The 19,048-nt window shown below is 39.8% G+C and overlaps 2 protein-coding genes across 4 annotated transcripts; both read left to right on the forward strand.

Annotated features, from left to right (window-relative positions):
* The first annotated feature begins 1,079 nt into the window (after window positions 1–1,079).
* Window positions 1,080–2,038, forward strand: LOC107750724 (potassium voltage-gated channel subfamily C member 1-like). The gene has a single exon (XM_016566241.1). The coding sequence runs from the start codon at window positions 1,634–1,636 to the stop codon at window positions 2,036–2,038; it is 405 nt and encodes a 134-aa protein (XP_016421727.1). The 5' UTR covers window positions 1,080–1,633.
* A 76-nt stretch (window positions 2,039–2,114) lies between these two features.
* On the forward strand, window positions 2,115–18,372 carry LOC107750713 (potassium voltage-gated channel subfamily C member 1-like). Of its 3 annotated transcripts, none has more exons than XM_016566225.1 (4): window positions 2,115–2,746; window positions 10,485–11,418; window positions 12,787–12,963; window positions 16,848–18,372. In XM_016566225.1, exons 1-4 carry the CDS (start codon window positions 2,180–2,182, stop codon window positions 16,955–16,957), a joined length of 1,788 nt encoding a protein of 595 aa, XP_016421711.1. In that variant the 5' UTR covers window positions 2,115–2,179; the 3' UTR covers window positions 16,958–18,372. The 3 variants fall into 3 exon arrangements, with proteins under 3 accessions (XP_016421711.1, XP_016421709.1, XP_016421710.1); XM_016566223.1 differs by lacking the exon at window positions 16,848–18,372 and adding an exon at window positions 14,401–14,679; XM_016566224.1 differs by lacking the exon at window positions 16,848–18,372 and adding an exon at window positions 14,401–14,679 and having other exon boundaries at window positions 12,796–12,963.
* The last annotated feature ends 676 nt before the right edge of the window (window positions 18,373–19,048 follow it).

Below are 19,048 nucleotides of genomic sequence, written 5' to 3' on the forward strand. Positions count from 1 at the left end.
AAAAAATGTGCAGTTATCTTTTTTAAAAATTATATTTATTTTTTTTATTCTTTGGTGGAAATAAGCTTCCTTATTTCTGAATTTTTTTTCTGAAGTGCAAATTAATATCTCACAGTTCAAATGTTTTTGCACAATTGCGAGTTCATATCTCCCAATTCTTTTTTTTTCTTCTCAGAATTGCAAAGAAAAGGCAGAACTTTGAGATCTAAACTCACAATTCCAGGAAAAAAAGTCACCTTTTTCATTTTTTAATTCTGTGGCATGCAGAAATAAGCTTCCTTGTTTTGAACTGTTTTTTTTTTCTCTCTTTCTCTCAGAATTGCGAGTTAATATCTCACAATTTGGACTTTTTGTCTTAAATTGCGTGTTTAAACCTTGCAATTCTGACTGTTTTTCCTCAGAATTGTTTTATTTTTTCCCTCAGAGTAACTCGCATTTCTGAGGGAAAAAATTCAGAATTGTGAGCTATAAACTCACAATTGCAGGAAAAAGTCGAAATTGTGTGATAAAAAGTTGCAATTACCTTTTTTTATTTTTGTTAATTATGTGGTGGAAATAAGCTTCCATAATTCCTGTAGTGAAAAGCAACTAATGAATTCAATGGAGCCCTTTGGTTTAAATATTAACTTTCACTTCAGATTTATGGTTCTGTTTCAGTTCTAGTACTATTACCAGCATACTTATTAGATACACCTTTATTCTAGTACACTAGCACACAATTTTAGGCCTACATTAGTAAGCGCACAACTTGCAGTAGCTATTTACTTAGTATTTAGCATTTAGTACTTAGTAGTATACTTAGTATTTACTTAGGCTAATTACAGTAACCAGGTCGTTTGAATAGTTGTTGAATATAAGATGTTAATTTTTTTGAAGGACAAAGAATGCATTGTATAGTGATATTTTCAGGAGCCTTCCTACTATTAGCGCTAGTAACATAATAGAGTCTAGTTCGTTTTAAGGACTACATGCTAAAACTGGTTGCAATGTATTTTGTCTTCCACCCCGAGAACATGTTGCGTTTTTGTTCGCGTGGAAACACATTTTAGATTGAGCTCTGGTCCTGTGAATGAAAGACCCTCCCTTGTTGCTGCGACGCCTGTTTCTTCAGACCGTCATCACAAGCGAACCGCTTCAATGGGACTTCGGGCTATTCAAAGCACCATCGATTGTGCCTACCTTTTTGAAGGCCACTAGAACTGCTGGAGGCAAGATCTGCTGCTGCTGGTTTGTCTGTTCGTTCTCAAAGAAAGCGGACGTGTAGCGTTTTTTTTCTTATTTTTTTCCAAGGGAAGCTGTAACACAATAGGGACACTGGAGTTATGAAGGCTCGACGGATGACTGGCGCTGTCCGTTCAGCACCAGCTTGCGCCCAATGACACCGTAAAAAACCTTCCTGACTCTCTCAAACCCGAGCCGGGGGGTCAGGATATTGGCTTATTGGAGGGAAAACGCGTTCGCATCTGTCCTTAGAAGTCATTCAAGTGTGTGAATGGTTTTGGATTTCTATTGTTGGCATGGACACTTTGAGACGCACCTGGCACGATCGAAAACACATTTGAATTTTCTGAACATGGGTCCCAGCGGTATGATGACGGTCCATGGGTTGGAGATATGACTAGAGAGGTACGCGATGGGCCAAGGGGACGACAAGGATCGCATCGTGATCAACGTCGGAGGAATCAAGCACCAGACCTACCGCAGCACCCTGCGCACCCTGCCCGGCACTCGACTCTCCTGGCTGGCGGAGCCCGACGCGCCTAATAACTTCGATTATGATGCGAATATCGGGGAGTTTTTCTTCGATCGTCACCCCGGCGTTTTCGCCCACATTCTTAACTATTACCGCACGGGCAAGCTGCATTGCCCGGCGGACGTGTGCGGGCCTTTGTATGAGGAGGAGCTGGCGTTTTGGGGGATCGACGAGACGGACGTGGAACCGTGTTGTTGGATGACCTACCGGCAGCATCGAGGGATATTGGCTTATTGGAGGGAAAACGCGTTCGCATCTGTCCTTAGAAGTCATTCAAGTGTGTGAATGGTTTTGGATTTCTATTGTTGGCATGGACACTTTGAGACGCACCCGGCACGATCGAAAACACATTTGAATTTTCTGAACATGGGTCCCAGCGGTATGATGACGGTCCATGGGTTGGAGATATGACTAGAGAGGTACGCGATGGGCCAAGGGGACGACAAGGATCGCATCGTGATCAACGTCGGAGGAATCAAGCACCAGACCTACCGCAGCACCCTGCGCACCCTGCCCGGCACGCGACTCTCCTGGCTGGCGGAGCCCGACGCGCCTAATAACTTCGATTATGATGCGAATATCGGGGAGTTTTTCTTCGATCGTCACCCCGGCGTTTTCGCCCACATTCTTAACTATTACCGCACGGGCAAGCTGCATTGCCCGGCGGACGTGTGCGGGCCTTTGTATGAGGAGGAGCTGGCGTTTTGGGGGATCGACGAGACGGACGTGGAACCGTGTTGTTGGATGACCTACCGGCAGCATCGAGAGGCGGAGGAGGCTTTGGACAGTTTCGCCGGGGGTGCTCTTGAACTCGGGCATGAAGACCCGGAGCCTGAGGGGGTGGCTGAGGCGGCCGAGGGGGATGAGGGTGTTGAGATGACTCGGAGACTGGCGCAAGGCGACTCGCCCGATAACAGGTCCGGGCGCTGGAGCAGATGGCAGAAGAAGACGTGGGCGCTCTTTGAGGACCCGTATTCCTCAAAATACGCACGGGTGAGTTCATTGATAAATGCTGTTATCTGTTTTCTGAAAAAGCTATGGTTTGCTGGACAGCGTGAAAAGTGCCCCAAACCTCTTTAAAACCAGCTTACAGACCAGCAAACCAGCTTAGGCATAGTCCAATGCAGTTTGCAATATGGCCAAATGATCCTAATGAGCCCATCGGTGACTCTTGATTTTGGTTGATCATTTGAGAAATCAGTGATAAATACAACCATGCCAACCGGGTCATTCCACAAAACGGTGTGTTTTCCATTTTGAAGAGATGATTTTTGTTGGAAAAAAAAGTACAATTAAGTACATTTCTGTAAGATTTTAAACATTATGCCAAAGAAAAACAACTAAGTGAAGCTAAATGTTTAAAACTTTTAAAACTAAACTTTATATAGTTGAATATAACAATGCCTGTTGACAATTTAGTTTATAATTCATTTAGCAATTACTAGCAATTTCTAAAAATAAAATTTAATGATTTTACACACACACACACACAAATTTGAAAATATTTACATAGAATAAATACAAAATACTATATATGTAATATAAACTGTATTTAAAAAATATATTGTTATATGTATATTATAAAAATGTTTACAAATATTTTGTAAATAAATTACTAAATATGTTTATTTATTTATTGGAATAGGATAAAAACAAATCCGCAGAGAAATTAAAAGGAAAATAAATAAAATAATAAAATAATTTAAAATATTTTTTTTTTGTGGAAAGAAAAATAACTATTATAAGTCATTGTTTACTCACATAATTTTGAATTTATTATTATTATATATATATATTTTTTTTTTTTGGTGTAATGACCCAATCGTAGACTTGGAGAGATACAGAGAGTCTGGGTGACCACATCTCTGAGCACATCCCACAACTCTGGGTGACCTTGAAATAATACCCACCTTCTCTTTAGTGAGATAAAAGAAGGCATGAGATGGAGGCATAAATTATGTCATGCACTCTCATGATTTTATGGTATAAAACAACTCCATTGGTTTGTGAGTCTTTTCCACAGTGCACATTAGTTTTGTTGTCTCCGCTGCCTGATGATCAAGTGACTGTGATTTGCTGACTGACTAGGGGCTGGAAATAAAGACTGCTCACATCCTTGCTTGTCCATACAGTTCATGTTTTGTTCAGGAGCACGCTGCCACTAAATGCAGCTTGCCTGTTTTGATGTGTGACAAGTAGCCACCTCACCCCTAGAGACAAGCTCATACACACAACCTCAAGGCACGCAAACACTAAAGATGCACTTGCATAAAGTATTTAAGGGCACTTGTGCTGTAAAAGACACACTTCCCTTGAGATTTTATGGGCATTTCATTAGCTCATTTCAAATGTCAGCTCTTTGCCCTCACCGCTGTCCCATCATTGCTCTCAGCAGGAACCCTATAAGCTCTTAATCGGAGATGAACGCCATCCCAGCATTTCTACGAGTTTTGGCAGCCAGGTTAAAACAGGTCAGCTCTACTGACTCTAGCCCACCGCTTTGGCACTGACAGAGCAGGAGAGGGATGTCCTCCAAAATCTAAGCAAGCAGATTGTAGAAAAAAACTTAGATATACAATGGTGTCCAAAAGTTAGGATTTTAAACGTTTTTGAAGAAGTCTCTTATGCTAACCAAGGCTGCACTTGTTTGATCAAAATATACAGTAATATTGCGAAATATTATTACAATTTCAAACAACAGTTTTCTATTTGAATATATTTTAAAATGTAATTTATTCTTGTGATGGAAAACTTAATTTTCAGCATTATTACTCCAGTGTTCAGTGTCACATGATCCTTCAGAAATCATTCTAATATGCTGATTTGCTGCTCGATTGTTATTGGTACTCAGTTATTAATAATGGTTCTTATTATTATCAATGAAAACAGTTTTTGCTGCTAAATATTTTTGTGGAAACCACGGTTTTTCAGGATTCTTTGATGAATAGAAAGTTCATTGAACTGCATTTATTTGAAATGGACATTTCTGATTTATTCCATCCTTCCTGAATAAAAGTAAAAGTATTTTTTTCAGTATAAATTTTTCAATTATTACTTTCTTTTCTTTTCTTTTCTTTTAAAATTATACCTACCCCATAATTTTTGAATTGTTGTGTATCACAGTTTCCATAAAAATTAAGCTGCAAAAACTGTTTTCAGCATTGATAAAAATAATAAATGTGTCTTGAGCATCTGAAGACTGAAGACTGGCTGATGAAAATTCAGCTTTGCTATCACATGAATAAATTACATTTTAAAAATATATTCAAATAGAAAACAGTTATTTTAAAATGCAATAATATGTCACAATATTACTGTTTTTACTGTGTTTTTGAAAAATAAATACAGCCTTGGTGAGCCTAAGAGAGGTCTTTCAAAAAAAAAAAAAAGTAAAATGTATTTCAAACTTTGGGCCACCAATGTAGAAAGAGTTTCAGGTAGGTTTTGTATGCAGATACAAAAGACGCGTCTAAACAAGTAAAAGTGTAGGTGAGACTGGTTTTCTAGCAGGAAATGTATTATTCATTTGGCTATGGGCTGCTCTGCCAGGAGCCAGGCTGTCCGACACTGTCTGCCGTAGCTGAGAGCTGCTGGAGATGAGGAAAAGTGGCCCAGCTTCTGGCAGCATCACAAAGAAACATGAACCAGGCTGCCTGATAGCAAATCAAGCAGTAATGGGTTGATGAGATCCACTTATGGACATAGACCGCAGCCAGGATTTGTGACTTAGATAATCTGCAAGATTCTTTTTTTTTTTTTTTTTTTTACATAGTATGAGTAATCACTGATGCATGATGGGAAAGTTGGGTTTCTGCATCAGATATGCAGTTCTGTCAACGGTGCTGGGTTATTTTTTACCACGTTTTCTAAATGCAGCACCTCTCTGCTTCTCAAGTGGAGGCGGTTGGAAAAAATATGCCATTTTCAGATGAATGAATTGGGATGTTGAAGTCATGGCTAGACTCCATGTGCAAAGGTAGTGCGGTCAACCTTGTAAACTGCACTCAGTTCACTGTACTGTATGTGTCGTTTCTTCACTAGATTTTCGGAGTCAAGTCAATTCAATTGTTTTGAGTTATTTTTAGGTCGCCTCCATCAGGAAGAATATCTTAATTACATTAGAACTTGACAACTCAATTGCCTGCTGTGATCACAGATGACATCTTTCTTTATCTTTATCTAAACTAAAAGCTCAAAAGCATGGGAGGGAATGCATTTTGTATAGATAAGAAAAAGGTTTAGGCTTAGGAAACTGACAATCAAGGGCAAGAATGCTTGAAGTTTTGTCAATTTTTTAAATAAAACAAATGCATATTTTTCTGAATATTGTAGAAACTGTTATAACGTGGTTAACTCTTCTTTTGGATATTGGAATATGTTTAGTAATTTTGTCTTTTTCTATGTTTCCTATTGTTTCTATGCACTAAAACAGATTGATAGATGCTGCATGAGCTAAATGTTGCAAACTTGGCATTGATCCTCTTTCAAAATGATGACGCTACAGTACTGTACCTCAGTACAGGATCAGGTGAAAGGGTGATTTTGTCTTAGCAGGAAATAGGATCATTTTGAGTGGGGTGTCCTGTTGTTTTGTGATGTTTGCTAGCTTGTACTTTGCATTACAAACAACAGATGCCACTCTGTGGTTGATAATGTGTCCTGTCGTTCTCCTACAGTAATGCCTGTGAGGGTGTGAATGTTACAAAACCGGTCAAGAACATGTCCAGGTCATATTTAACCCCAAAATCAAAAATGAGAAATAAGAAATTATATTTTTTAACACAATTAAGTCTACCATTAAGCCTTAACCATTACATTATTATTATTATGATTAATTTACATTACACATTCTCTTTTACATTAACAGTAACAGTTAAGCTACACATTCATATTAATGTAATGCAGTTCTTAAAATTACATAATTACATAAAATTAATTATATTAAATATGTGGATTAAATAGTAAAGCATTTATACATTGTGTTAGTATTTGTTATGATGCTTTGTTGATTAAAATAAAGGAAATGATTTTATTACAGTATTTCTTTGCGATTAAAAATATGTAATTGTCTTAAAAAATTAATTTAATTTTCTTTAAGAATTTATTATTTTATTTAGATAAATATTTTATTTATTTATTTATTGGTGTAAAATGTGGCCTGGACATATTTTTCTGAGATTTAAGGGAAAAAAAAACCAGAATTATGACAGAAGATCCTTTTAGGGGAACCATGAGCTAAATTTTTATCTTATTGTCTGTTATGCAATCACAAGCAGATGCCCCTCATTTTGGCGTAAATGGGTCAGGCTTAGTCTAAAACCCTGTTCAGAACCGGGAAAATAAATGCCAACCGCACTGTACCATAAATATGAGCAAACAGGAAGTGAACAGACGAGGCCTATCGGTTCAGACTCTGTCTGCATGCATGTAGACTTGACCAGACTCGTCCTCACAGTAATTATCAAGCTGCACGTCATTCATTAGTCTGCCCGGTTGGAGAGTGTGTGAGTGTGTTTAATGAGAACATCTCATCTCTCAGCTGCATCAGCATCACACATCGGTTCATACACAAACACACACTTGCATGCAGAATGAATCAGCGCCGGGCCGCCTACCAACTAATAGAGTTACCAGCACTTTAAGTGAGTTTCAACATTCCCAGCACTGCAGCTTTCAAGTTTTTTCAAGGGCTGAAAAATGAAAATGGGCTCTTTAAAGGCAGGGTATGTGATTTTTCAAAAACACTTTAGAAAACTGATTTGGGCCGAATCGCAAAACAAACTTGTAGCCAATCAGCAATAAGGGGCATGTATACTCGTGATGTGGAGGAGAGCGTTAAATGGCTGCAAATGATGACGCTTTAGATTGACCGTCAGTATGTCTGCTATCAACGTCTCTATGGGTGTGATAAAGCACTAGATTCACTGAATTATAGAGTGCCAGAAAGTTTCTCAAGACTCTAGGAAACTGCAAGAGATCATGGCTGGTTAGCATGGTTGCATTAGCCCCTGCTAATGCCGTAACTACACCATCTGGACCCAAAAAAGCATTTTCTCCATTGACAACCATTCAAGATAAACTGCATATTCTGACAGATTAAGTTTTTTTTTTTTCAGAGCAACATACAATATAACTTGCAAATATTTCATGATATTATTGTGGATGTTTGTATGGAGAGATAAGACAAAAAGTGGATTGTCACTTCAAGTCATCAGTGTGTGATGGGAGGGCAGATGGGGAGAAACGGATCATGTTGTGTCCCCTGAGATCAAGAGGATCAAGCTGTTCTTGTGTTTATCTTGATCAATGGGAGAGTGAGGATAAAACGTTCTCGTGGATCAAACTTTTGCCCTCTGGGATTTGCAAGGTCGTGAGAATGTGCTTTCGCCCTCAGTCTGAGGAGAGCAAAAGTGATTCAGCAGTTAAATGTTTTTACAAATATTTGAGGTGATATATGTAGCATTTGTTCTTTTGAATGAATTACACATAATGAATAGGCCGCTGGCATCTGTGAGGGAGAAAAAAAAGCAGTGGTGATGATGTAATCCATGTCTTACCTTCATGAATTATTAACTGCTTTTTTACCGCCCCAGTCCGTTCACTGACCGCCCAATGCATATTTGATACAAAATTGGAAAGCATTTGTTAAAACTGCAAGTTCCAGGTACAATGGCACGCATCTATAAAAAGATAGCTATTCACTCTTGAGCAAATAAAGGCATTGTTTGCGGAGACAGGTTTGTGAAACACAAAAATTATCCTCTTTGTTGATAATCTGTAGAACAAATGCTAGCATAGTAGTATTGTTTATCTTTTTATTTTTGGTTGTAACAAGACGTTTTCGTTGGGAAGTGTAGTATTGCCATGTTAATTATTTCCTTATGCTGTACGTCATCTTCCGAGGATCATTAGGTTATCAAGTCGTCTTTGAATGAATCGGAGCATAATTACTCTGGAGCTGTAAGAAATTTTGTCAACACAACGAGCTGTGATGTGAAACTGAAAAGTTTGTCTATTTTACACTTTTAAGAGCCTTCCAAAAACAAATCGGGCACTGTTAACAACATCTACAAGAGGAAATTCAGATATTTGCAATTTAAATCTCTCTTGCACATTTTTTCCATCAAAATACATGGATTCTTTTGAACTTTCAGATGCTTTTTGCTGCCAAATAGAGTTCCTTCATTTCCATAACTCAACAGCTTTTTCTACAGGTCATAGTGATCTTAATAAGTGGCGAAAAGCCGTTATTTATGTGCGTTTTTGTGTGTATGTGCTTGTAGGCTTCTTCAGACAAAACGTTTCTCCTCCCTACAAACACAGGAAATGAGGCACATCTAGGGAATAGTGTCTGTTAGACTAAGCACTGGCTGACCCAGATATAAACCGCCTGTGGAAGAAGAATTTATGTGATAGAAGGAACCGAAGAACTGAGAGGTGTTGCTAGCCATCAGAACCAGAGGCAGATCAGGGCAGAGAAGGTGTATTACAACCTCATGAAAACATGGTATATGAACAAAAAACATTGTTATTTGATACTAGCTTACATATTGCCAGAAGATCCCATGGTAGGGAAAACATGGCCAACTTGCACTTATGTAATTCCACCACTAGCCAGTATACCGTCATCCTGTGGTGGGGCTCCCCTACTGAAATCCAGTTCCATCTGTCTATGCTTGTCGTTCTATTTTACAATAAGCTGTAGTGTAAGTGGTGCAAGCCTTCCCCATCTTCTTTCAAAACACTCGAGGGACCATCTCACCAAATCTGCATGTGGTAACCTTGCCAGAGGCTGACCAGTAGTCCCCGGTGAAGGGAACTACGGTTAAATTTATCCCAAAGCGGTAGAGGCAGGGCCGTCCTTAGCTGACGCGGGGCCCAGTGCAAGGTAGGGAGCGGGGCCCCCCTCGGTCCGTTCGCGATCGCGTTCCAGGGGGAGGGGGGGAACCCCTCGGTCCATTCACGATCGCGTTCCGGGGGGGGGTCCAGTTTGGGCGGTGCACCAGTTGCACCGCCCAAAGGACGGCCCTGGGTGGAGGGCAGTTATATTGGTGTCTTACTCTCATTCTATGCTGTCCTTGAGAGCGCAAAGTGACCTTGAGTTTCAGCAGCTACTGTACTTCTGTTAAGCCCCCAGTTTGTTGACGTGGCACTTTTCAGAAGCACGTTGAGAAACTGAAGACGTGACATTATCCAAGTGTACTTCCTCTGAATTCTGCTGAAATGGGCGTTTATGAGCAATTATAAGTGTTTTCATTGTAACTGGATTTTTTTTTCTGCTCTGAAATTGGGAAAACCTATTTATAGCTGAACTGTGTGTTACAGCTGTTTTGTAAGGAATTCAAAGAACAAGCATTAAAGGAATTCTGTCATTCTATCATGTTGTTCCTGTACAACCTTTTTTTTCATTGGTGAAACACAAAAGCAGGATTTTGAAGAATTGTACTGATCGCTCTTTGCTTGTGGCAGTTACAATGAATAGGGAATGTAAGATTTAAAAACACCATAAAAGTACTGTAGTATCAAGTCTTCTGAAGTCCGAAAAGATACGAAAGCTATCAGTATAGACCAGTGGTATCCTCCAAAATTTCCCCTGTTGTGTTCCACAGAAGAAAGAACGTTATACAAGTTTGGAAGACATTAGGGTGAATACATATAGAAAGAATTATAATTTTTGGATGACTATTTCATTAAGGTCTTACATAACGTCTCTCTCTCTTTTTTCCCACAGTGGGTTGCATTTGCATCTTTGTTCTTCATTTTGGCGTCCATTACCACATTCTGTTTGGAGACTCATGAGGCCTTCAATCCCATCATCAACCATACAGAAACTTACATGGTGGGCAATGAAACACGGGAGCGTGTTTTTTCTGAGACGGAGACCATGGTGCAGTTAACCTACGTTGAGGGTGTCTGCGTTGTGTGGTTCACTTTCGAGTTTCTGATCCGAGTGACTACCTGTCCAAACAAATTAAAATTTGTCAGAAATACACTCAACATCATCGACTTTGTGGCCATCCTCCCCTTCTACCTGGAGGTAGGGCTGAGTGGACTCTCATCCAAAGCAGCAAAAGATGTGTTGGGTTTCCTCCGTGTGGTGCGATTCGTTCGAATTCTCCGTATCTTCAAGCTAACGCGACACTTTGTGGGTTTGCGGGTACTAGGGCACACGCTCCGTGCCAGTACTAATGAATTTATCCTCCTCATCATTTTCCTTGCACTCGGAGTCTTAATCTTTGCCACTATGATCTACTATGCCGAACGTTTTGGAAGAAACCTCAATGATCCTGATGCCAGTAGCGGCACACACTTCAAGAACATCCCCATTGGCTTCTGGTGGGCTGTGGTAACTATGACAACCCTCGGCTATGGCGATATGTATCCTCAGACAACGTCTGGCATGCTGGTGGGTGCACTGTGCGCACTGGCAGGTGTGCTGACGATTGCCATGCCTGTACCTGTAATTGTGAACAACTTCGGCATGTACTACTCCCTAGCCATGGCGAAACAAAAACTACCAAAGAAAAAAAACAAGCATATCCCACGAGCACCTCAACTAGGGTCTCCCAACTACTGCAAGTCAGCTATTAACTCCCCGCGACCCAGCACGCACAGTGACACATGCCCCCTGGCACAGGAAGAGGTTTCCGAGATCAGATACCAAGGTAAGAGCTAATAATTTAGAATCTGTACATTTCCGTCAATGTGATTGAAATGTTAACCTTAAAGGAGTCATATCGTAAAATTGTTTTCTCAAAGGTTCACTCATTTGGTCTTAGCCTCTTTCTGACCGTAGAAGTAAACAGCTCATTTTTTTGCTTCTATACCTTTAAGACTTACAAACAATCTCTTTAGCATGTCCTTATTACTTTACCGCAGTTGGATGAGTCAGTTTACCGCACACTGATGAGTAATATTTGTAACAGTGTTTCAATAGATTGACTTTTTGGACAAGGGGACAGAGTCTTTCAGTTCTAAAACTACAGTATATTCACATAAACAACCTTTATTTGAAAAGATCATGAGATTTGTCAAAATTTGACTCTTTTAATGTTACTCATTAATCTGTTAGCTTAGCATGTTGATCTGCTGAGCTCTGGATGTTTATCTAGAATCAACTGAACTTGAGTTGGCTGCATCTGAATAATGAATCTACTGGTAGGTTTGATTTTACACAAGAAACTTAAAAAGTGCTCATAGTTTCAGTAATAGAGAAATCTTTCCATTTATCTCAGTGGTTTTGCTCTCATGGAAGCTTACTACTACTCTAAGCTTTCACAGGCATCTAAATTACAGATAGTCCAATCTAACAATTAAGGGTAACTACACACTAGAGTTTATGCTATGTCAGAGAATGCTGAGAATCTATTGATTTAAAAGGGCATGGTATGTTTTAAGGATGTTGGGGGGAATGGGTTTGTAAAACTGACGTTAAATTGTGTGACCAAAAGTTGAAAAAATTTGGATAAAAATTTGGGAACTGGACAAGTGGACTCTCAAAATTTCAGCGAGTCCACTTGTCCAGTTCAACCTTCCAAATTGTTGTGTTTGCACTTGGGAAACAGCCTAATGCAGAAATGCTATATAATTTACAATATAAGTTGAATTTCCTACATGTAAGCTAGGGTTATTTATTCCTGCTCCTGGAGACCCAGTGTTTTACAGAGTTCAGGTCCAACCCATCCTTCAGCAAACCTGCCTTTAATGTTTAAGTAATCAAAAGGTTAGCTGGTTGAAGTGTGTTTGATCGGAGCTAAACTTGTCAGGACAGTGGATCTCCAGGAGCAGGGTTGTGTACCCATGATGTTTTTTAGTGTTTGAAAGTATTAGAGCCAGGTGAATTTGGCTAGGTGTACAATCATGCATTGTTGGAAAAATCTTTCTTGCAGAAATGTCATTTATATCAGCAGGTTTGAACTTTGAGAGCGGTTTGGTTTTCAGGATGTATCGCAGCGTTGATAGCCTGAAATAAATCCTGCATGTCACCTTGCATCAATCTGTAATGAGTCATCTCTCTTTGCCTGTGACTGGAGATTTTAAAGTGAACGGGGAGGCGTCCAAAGCTGCCCTGGCCAATGAGGATTGTCCTCACATTGACCAGGCGGTGTCACCCGAGGAAGTCTTCAGCCCTGTGAACCGCGAGAGACCCTGCTTCCTGCTCACCTCCAGAGGACAACGAGCCAATCACACGGGGGGGAGAGTCAGGAAGGGTACGTAACCAGCCAATCACTGCTAGCCTTTAGAGCACTGCCAGTGCTGTGTCGGAAAGTGGAGCAGCTGTCAATCAAAGATGCTCTTTCGGTGCAAAACGACCGACTGTCACTCAGCCTTCTTTCTTGCAGTCTGATAGCTCCTCAGGTCTGCTGTGACTCTAAGGTTGACAGGAAAAGCTGCGATAGAAATGACATATCCAAGTGAGCCGTCAACGGGCCTCTTTTCATTTATAGCTCACTCTGAACAAGATCTCTGAGAAGAACATTCAGTGCCAGTTTTTCCTAATGTATTCATGCGAATGCGGTACGTTTTACAGTACGTATTTCAGGCAGATTCAGTGGACCATTATGTAAGGGTCCAATTTTAAATGAAAAAGTAAATGAATGTTTATGAAAAAAACAATGGTTTTATAAAGTAAATGAAATAAGCTTCAGTATAATGCCTAGCAGTGTGCTTGTTTGCATGCAGATTCACAATGGCGGGCGGTCCTGGTGATGGTGAATCTCACAAGAGATGCAGCATGGGATATGGGGCATGTGGTCACATGACAAGAACTCAGCCAGACAGAAGCGCTCAGTTGAACATTAACAGCAAACAGGTGCCATTAGCCATGATACCCTTCTGAAAAGACCAGCTTCCTAGCATGAATTCCCATGCTTATGCAGGCTCGTTAGGTGCTGGTTCAACTGATGGGCCCAGCATGGTCTTTCTGCTGGATGACCAAAGAAGACTTGCTGGTTAAGCTGGTTGAGTAGTTTTCTTGGGACACTGCTACCAGTATGCATAGCACAACCAACTATGCTGGTCTTTTCAAAAGGGTAGTCAAGATAAGACTAGGCCAGGGAATCAAACTCTTTCCTTAACTCTTGCAATAAAAGTAACACCTCAAGCAACACTTTAGGATAGGATAGTGTTAGGCTAAGCATTTTGATACAAGTGAAATACTTCTGTCACTTGTTAGCCCTGTAGTTAGCCCCATATTTAACAGAACTAGCATCATCTGGTAGCTAAAGAGCTACAGTACCAGTAAACAGGGTATATATATATGGTTGTTTCTTGTTGGGCTGATGTGTCTGGCTGAGTTCTTCGATATCTCTCTGAACCTGTGTTGTGCTGTACAGCACTGTGAAACCACCCCATGCATGCAGTAGACAGTTTGAAGCATAACACGCATGGAGGATGATGCAGTTGACTTGGCAATCAGTCATTGTCAACTGGCTAGCCATGAGCATAACAAGTACATGACAGGGCAACACTAACCAAAACTAATCTGTGCAAACACACCACATACATACACGCACCTCAGCTATCTGTCCCTATACCTACTTTAAGAACCATATTTATTCCGAAGCAAACCTTGGCAGAGAGTCTTTGTTTAGAGTTGAAGGCTGCTCTGAGGTTTTACTGAAAGCCCTTTTTCTCTTCAAATGAAGGTTATGAAAAGCCATGGAGCCATAGCAGCATGTCTGGAGGCGTGGCCTCAGTGTCGGCTCTGCCCTGCAGCCCGCCCTGTCTCATGCAGCAGGTCCACTCTCCCATCCCATCCATCCTGTAGCATGGACAACAAAACTAACCAGAGGCCCTCGCTCTGCAGTGCTGCGCTGAGATGCCTGCTCACACTGTGTACCATCCATCTCTCATTAAATTCTTCTTCATTTGAACTCCTCTTCACTTCCTGTTCCTCTTTTTCTCTTCTTACCCTCTCCTTATTTCCTTCCTAATCCTCTGCCTTTCTCTTTCTCTTTCCCCTTTATCCCTTTTCCTATTCCTTATCCTTGTTCTTTTCCTCTTCCTTCTCTCTTTTTTGTCCTTTCTCCCCCTTTTCATCTTCAATTTCTCTTTCCTATTCCTTGTTCTTTTCTCTTCCTCTACCTCTTTTACTATTTTCTTCTCTCCTTTTCATTCCTATTGCTTCATCTCCCACTTCCTTTTCTGCTCCATCTTATTTTGTTTACCTTCCTCATTTTTTTATTTGCTGCTCCTTCCACTTCATCCTCTCTTCTCTTACTGTTTTTATTGCTTCTTCCAGCCTTCTCGTTCCTCTTCCTCCCCTTTTCCTCTTCCATTCACGTCTGTTTCGTCTTTTCCTCTTTCTCTGCCCTTCTCCATCCTCTTCCTCCTCCCTCCCCCTTCCTCACATTTTCTTATCTTCTTCCTTTTCCTCGGACCTTCCTCCTCTCTTCTCTTCCTTCCATTTTTCCTCCTCATCTTATCCTTCATCTGTCTTCTCTTGTCTGTTCTTGTATCTTTAGAAATTTCTGCACTTTCATTCTTCCCCTCCTCTCTCCTTCATAACTAATTTTTTCCCAAACCCTGAGTGTTTTAAGCTGTGGTTTTCATTAGGTGCTATTGGACACCATTTAAAAGGAAAAAAGATGAGACAATGGGTATTTCATATATGATGATAAATTTAGTTTGAAGTTACACTAAACAATCATGATTCTAGTGATGCACACGTCACCAACATAGAAACTTGACTGAAGAAACCTCATTTGCATTTGCATGCCTTGCATGGGAAACTATCTGAGAAAACAATGTAAGTTTATTGAAAATATGTAAGAAAATTTTTTTTTCATCCAAAGCTTCTTTAAATATATCGGATGCAGAGTGTGATATCATTTACGATGACATACAAAATATGTAGCAATTGTTTTTTTTATTTTTGCAGACATTTTTTGCCTTCCCCCAAACTATGATCTCTGGTGTTTTTTTAAACACCCTGTATTTATTAGTAGCAGCAACTGAGTCGACCATTCGACTTTTTGACAAACAAATTGAGATGCAAATAGTGAAAAAAAAGCACTTTAACTTTTTCTCAAACAGAGCAAAATTTCAATTACAATACCAGCTATTATATAAATATGGTTTTATTCTCACAAAAACCCATATTTTTCATAAATTCCGTTTCAAATGTGATTTATATGGAATACATACATAACGTGTATATCACATTTTTAAACATGTAACACTGTAGCAAATCATACAGAAAATATACAATATAGATGTATCGTGCAGTTGACAGAAAAAAAAAACGTCTTTTAAAAAAGAAAGAAATCAGTGTACTTTTGGGATTACTTAGGGTGGAGGTAAATGCATGCACTTTTATGCAAAAATACATTTGCGAATGACAAAACTGTAAATATGAACCTTGCATGAAATAAATTTTGTATCCAATCTGTATATAGACTCTGGTTTTCTTTGACAGAACATCCATACATGACTCCCCCGGCTGCTTGGCAATAAGCTGTGCCTGTATTGTGATGTCTCTTTGATCTTTCACCCCATCTTTATCACTGAGCTGTTTTTCCAGGCAGCTATTTTTGGACTTTACGGTCTGTATTTAAAATTTCAATTATGCATCAGTTTTACTAGCTTATATTTCAATCCTGGTAAAAGGATGCACAATCACACTTGGATCCTGAAAGGTTGGAAAGGTCAAAGAGAGAGTGTGTGACCTCCCGGTAAAGCAAGGGGGATTGAAACAGGAGAACCAAGGCAGAACTAGCGGTGATCGTGCCCTGTTTCGCACACTGGTAGCATGCCATTAACCAAGCATGTCACACCGTCCCACTGCGTACAAGCCCAATCACAGCATGACCTGATGAGTTAATCGTATTAACAATAACCTGTAGATTTACACCAGATCTGAATGAATGCAGCATGGGAGAATGCATGGTAAACCCTGAGTTTACCATGAGCCTGTAAAGGAGGACCTGCTTGACACATATCACCCTGTTTGCTTGCACGGTTCGAGGGACAACAATCCCGCCAGCCTTCTCCATCCGCCCCCCTCCCCCATGTTTTTATGCCATTCGTTTGGTGTATTAATATGATTTTCCTTGTTGTTTGTTGTTGTCGTTTTCTCTTCGTGTTTTTTTAGAGACCCAGCGCGGCAACCGAAGCAGACAACCGACCGAGTCAGTGTGTGTAATAAACCATGGTGTACCAACCACTATGTGTGTCAACCATAAAGCCACATCCCCCACCTGATAGTACCGTGTGCGTGTGTGAGCGCGTGCTGTGCGTTTGTTGTGGATTAGTACTTCTCTTCGAGTTGTGACTGAGAATTAATTCAGCGTAGATGTAGCACAGTAATCAAGAGAAGCTGTAGTGGTTCAGCCGTTGTTTCGTTTGTGGTTTATTGTGCTGTGGTTTTGTGCGAAGTGCCTGTTGTTTTTCCGTTCGTGAGTGTCAATGTTGTACATGGTGCTTGTGAGTGCTGGTGTTGTGAAAACATGACCTTTCTTTTATCTCGTTGAAGTGTTTGTTTAAATGTTGTAAAAATGTTACTCCAGTCACTAATCACAAGAAAAAAAAATCCACATGCTCTGTGATCATGTTTGAGTAGGGAAAAAAAATTAGCAATTGTTTTCCCGTATTTTGTACTATTGTAGTTACCATGTAGAAAATGCCTTTTGCACTGTTTGCACCGTTCACTTTTACATTACTTTCTGTAGAACAAATGCCAGTTTGATATATTTTGTAGCTCACATGTTTGGCTGGTAACTTTCGAGATGCACCGCGTACTATTCAGACGTGACTAATCAGGCTCCGCCCACAATGAAATCTCATTGGTTCAAAATTGTACTTGTTTTAAATATTTTTCTTTAACATTTAATATACGACGATCGTGTTTTGATTGACTGTGATTCAGCATAAAAATACGTTGTCGCTGAAAATTTGATGTGTCGCGCCTGGTTGGAACGCTGTGCTGGAAAAATACCAAGGCTTGTTAACGCATTATTGGGACCAAACTCATTATTGGGATTTTTTGAAGGAATGACAACACCATTATTGAGTTTGATGTGGGAAATGTTTGATAAATGCTTAGTTTGCATTTGAAACTTCAGTCTGAACATACAAGCTATTTTGAAAGCCACATATTACGGCGGTTTTCATAGACACCATCACAAGAGACAATCCTGCACAGAACAACACCGTAACTCTTTATAGAGAACATACAGGGTTTATGATGGAATAAACGAAAGGAACCGATACTGTGTCTTAAGTTTGTTTCGACATTTATTTTTCATTGTTGTGAAAATGTGAAGTAAACCCAATTCTTTGGGACCAAACTAGCGCACTGCCAGTTGTATCATGGGAAATGTCCATGTTGGGTCATTTCCATACAATATGCTGGACTGTTCAAAGACCCAACCACATCAGAGCACAAACAACAGTATGTAATAAAAAAATATATAGGAATAAGCCTCCAAAGGTTCACAGCCTTTATGACTGCATAGTTTTTGGACACAGTAAACTTCCTGGCAAAAGGCTGCATCCCAAACGTTTGTGCTGTTTTGTGAGACGTCCTTGTGTTTTTCAGCACATTGCAGTGCATAGTATGGATAGTTATCTAAAACCAGGTGTTGTCATTGATGGTTTGAGTTGACATATTGTTAAGGCAATTTTGTGTCTTTTTCTGAAGAGAGAATAAAAAAAAGCAATAAAAACAAAATAGTGATAATAAAAAGCACTAACACAGATTCTGTGTGTTTTGTGGATTTTTCAAGCTTTGTTTTAAGGCAGTGCAGATACAAAAATACTAGTAGTTGCATGAACACATATTTGACTAATTAAATGCAAAAATAATTATGAAACATTTCATAAAACACGTTAACACAGTACTACGTTTTATAAAAAACACCGGTCAATCTCAATGAGTGAAGAGTACATTTATTCTCATGTGCGTTACGTATTAGGTATGCTACGTCTCTGACAGACAGCATGTTGAAGCCACTCAGGCTTCAAGTGATGACGAGGTTAAAAATCCTGTAGCAGGCTATACTACCATGTATTGTGCATGTTATTTTTTGACAGACAAAAAGTTACTTTCAGCCGTCGCAAATTTGTTGACTTCTGAAAATCAAGTTCTATTTTTTTTTTTTAAACCAGGAAAGGAGTGGCTTTGATGCACAAAGTTGTTTTTATTGTATCTTATATCAAAAATCTTTTATTTAAACCCATGAAAATGCAGTTGTAAATAGTACCACTTTTTAAACCTCCCCCTGCCCAGTCTTTAGTAGATTATCACTCTGGGATCAAATGATTGCCCCATCACAGGGTATTCTGGGAGATTGA

The sequence above is a fragment of the Sinocyclocheilus rhinocerous genome, unplaced genomic scaffold, assembly GCF_001515625.1.
Source record: "Sinocyclocheilus rhinocerous isolate Xijiao unplaced genomic scaffold, SAMN03320098_v1.1 scaffold1143, whole genome shotgun sequence".
In the NCBI taxonomy this organism is placed as follows: domain Eukaryota; kingdom Metazoa; phylum Chordata; class Actinopteri; order Cypriniformes; family Cyprinidae; genus Sinocyclocheilus; species Sinocyclocheilus rhinocerous.

Excerpts from the sequence above, each read along its gene's own strand:
- LOC107750724 (XM_016566241.1), top strand. The coding sequence starts at position 1,634 with ATGGGCCAAGGGGACGACAAGGATCGCATCGTGATCAACGTCGGAGGA.
- LOC107750713 (XM_016566223.1), top strand. The coding sequence starts at position 2,180 with ATGGGCCAAGGGGACGACAAGGATCGCATCGTGATCAACGTCGGAGGA. Across the intron at positions 2,747-10,484 it reads ATTCCTCAAAATACGCACGG|TGGGTTGCATTTGCATCTTT; the intron begins GTGAGTTCATTG and ends TTTTTCCCACAG. Across the intron at positions 11,419-12,786 it reads TTCCGAGATCAGATACCAAG|ATTTTAAAGTGAACGGGGAG; the intron begins GTAAGAGCTAAT and ends CTGTGACTGGAG.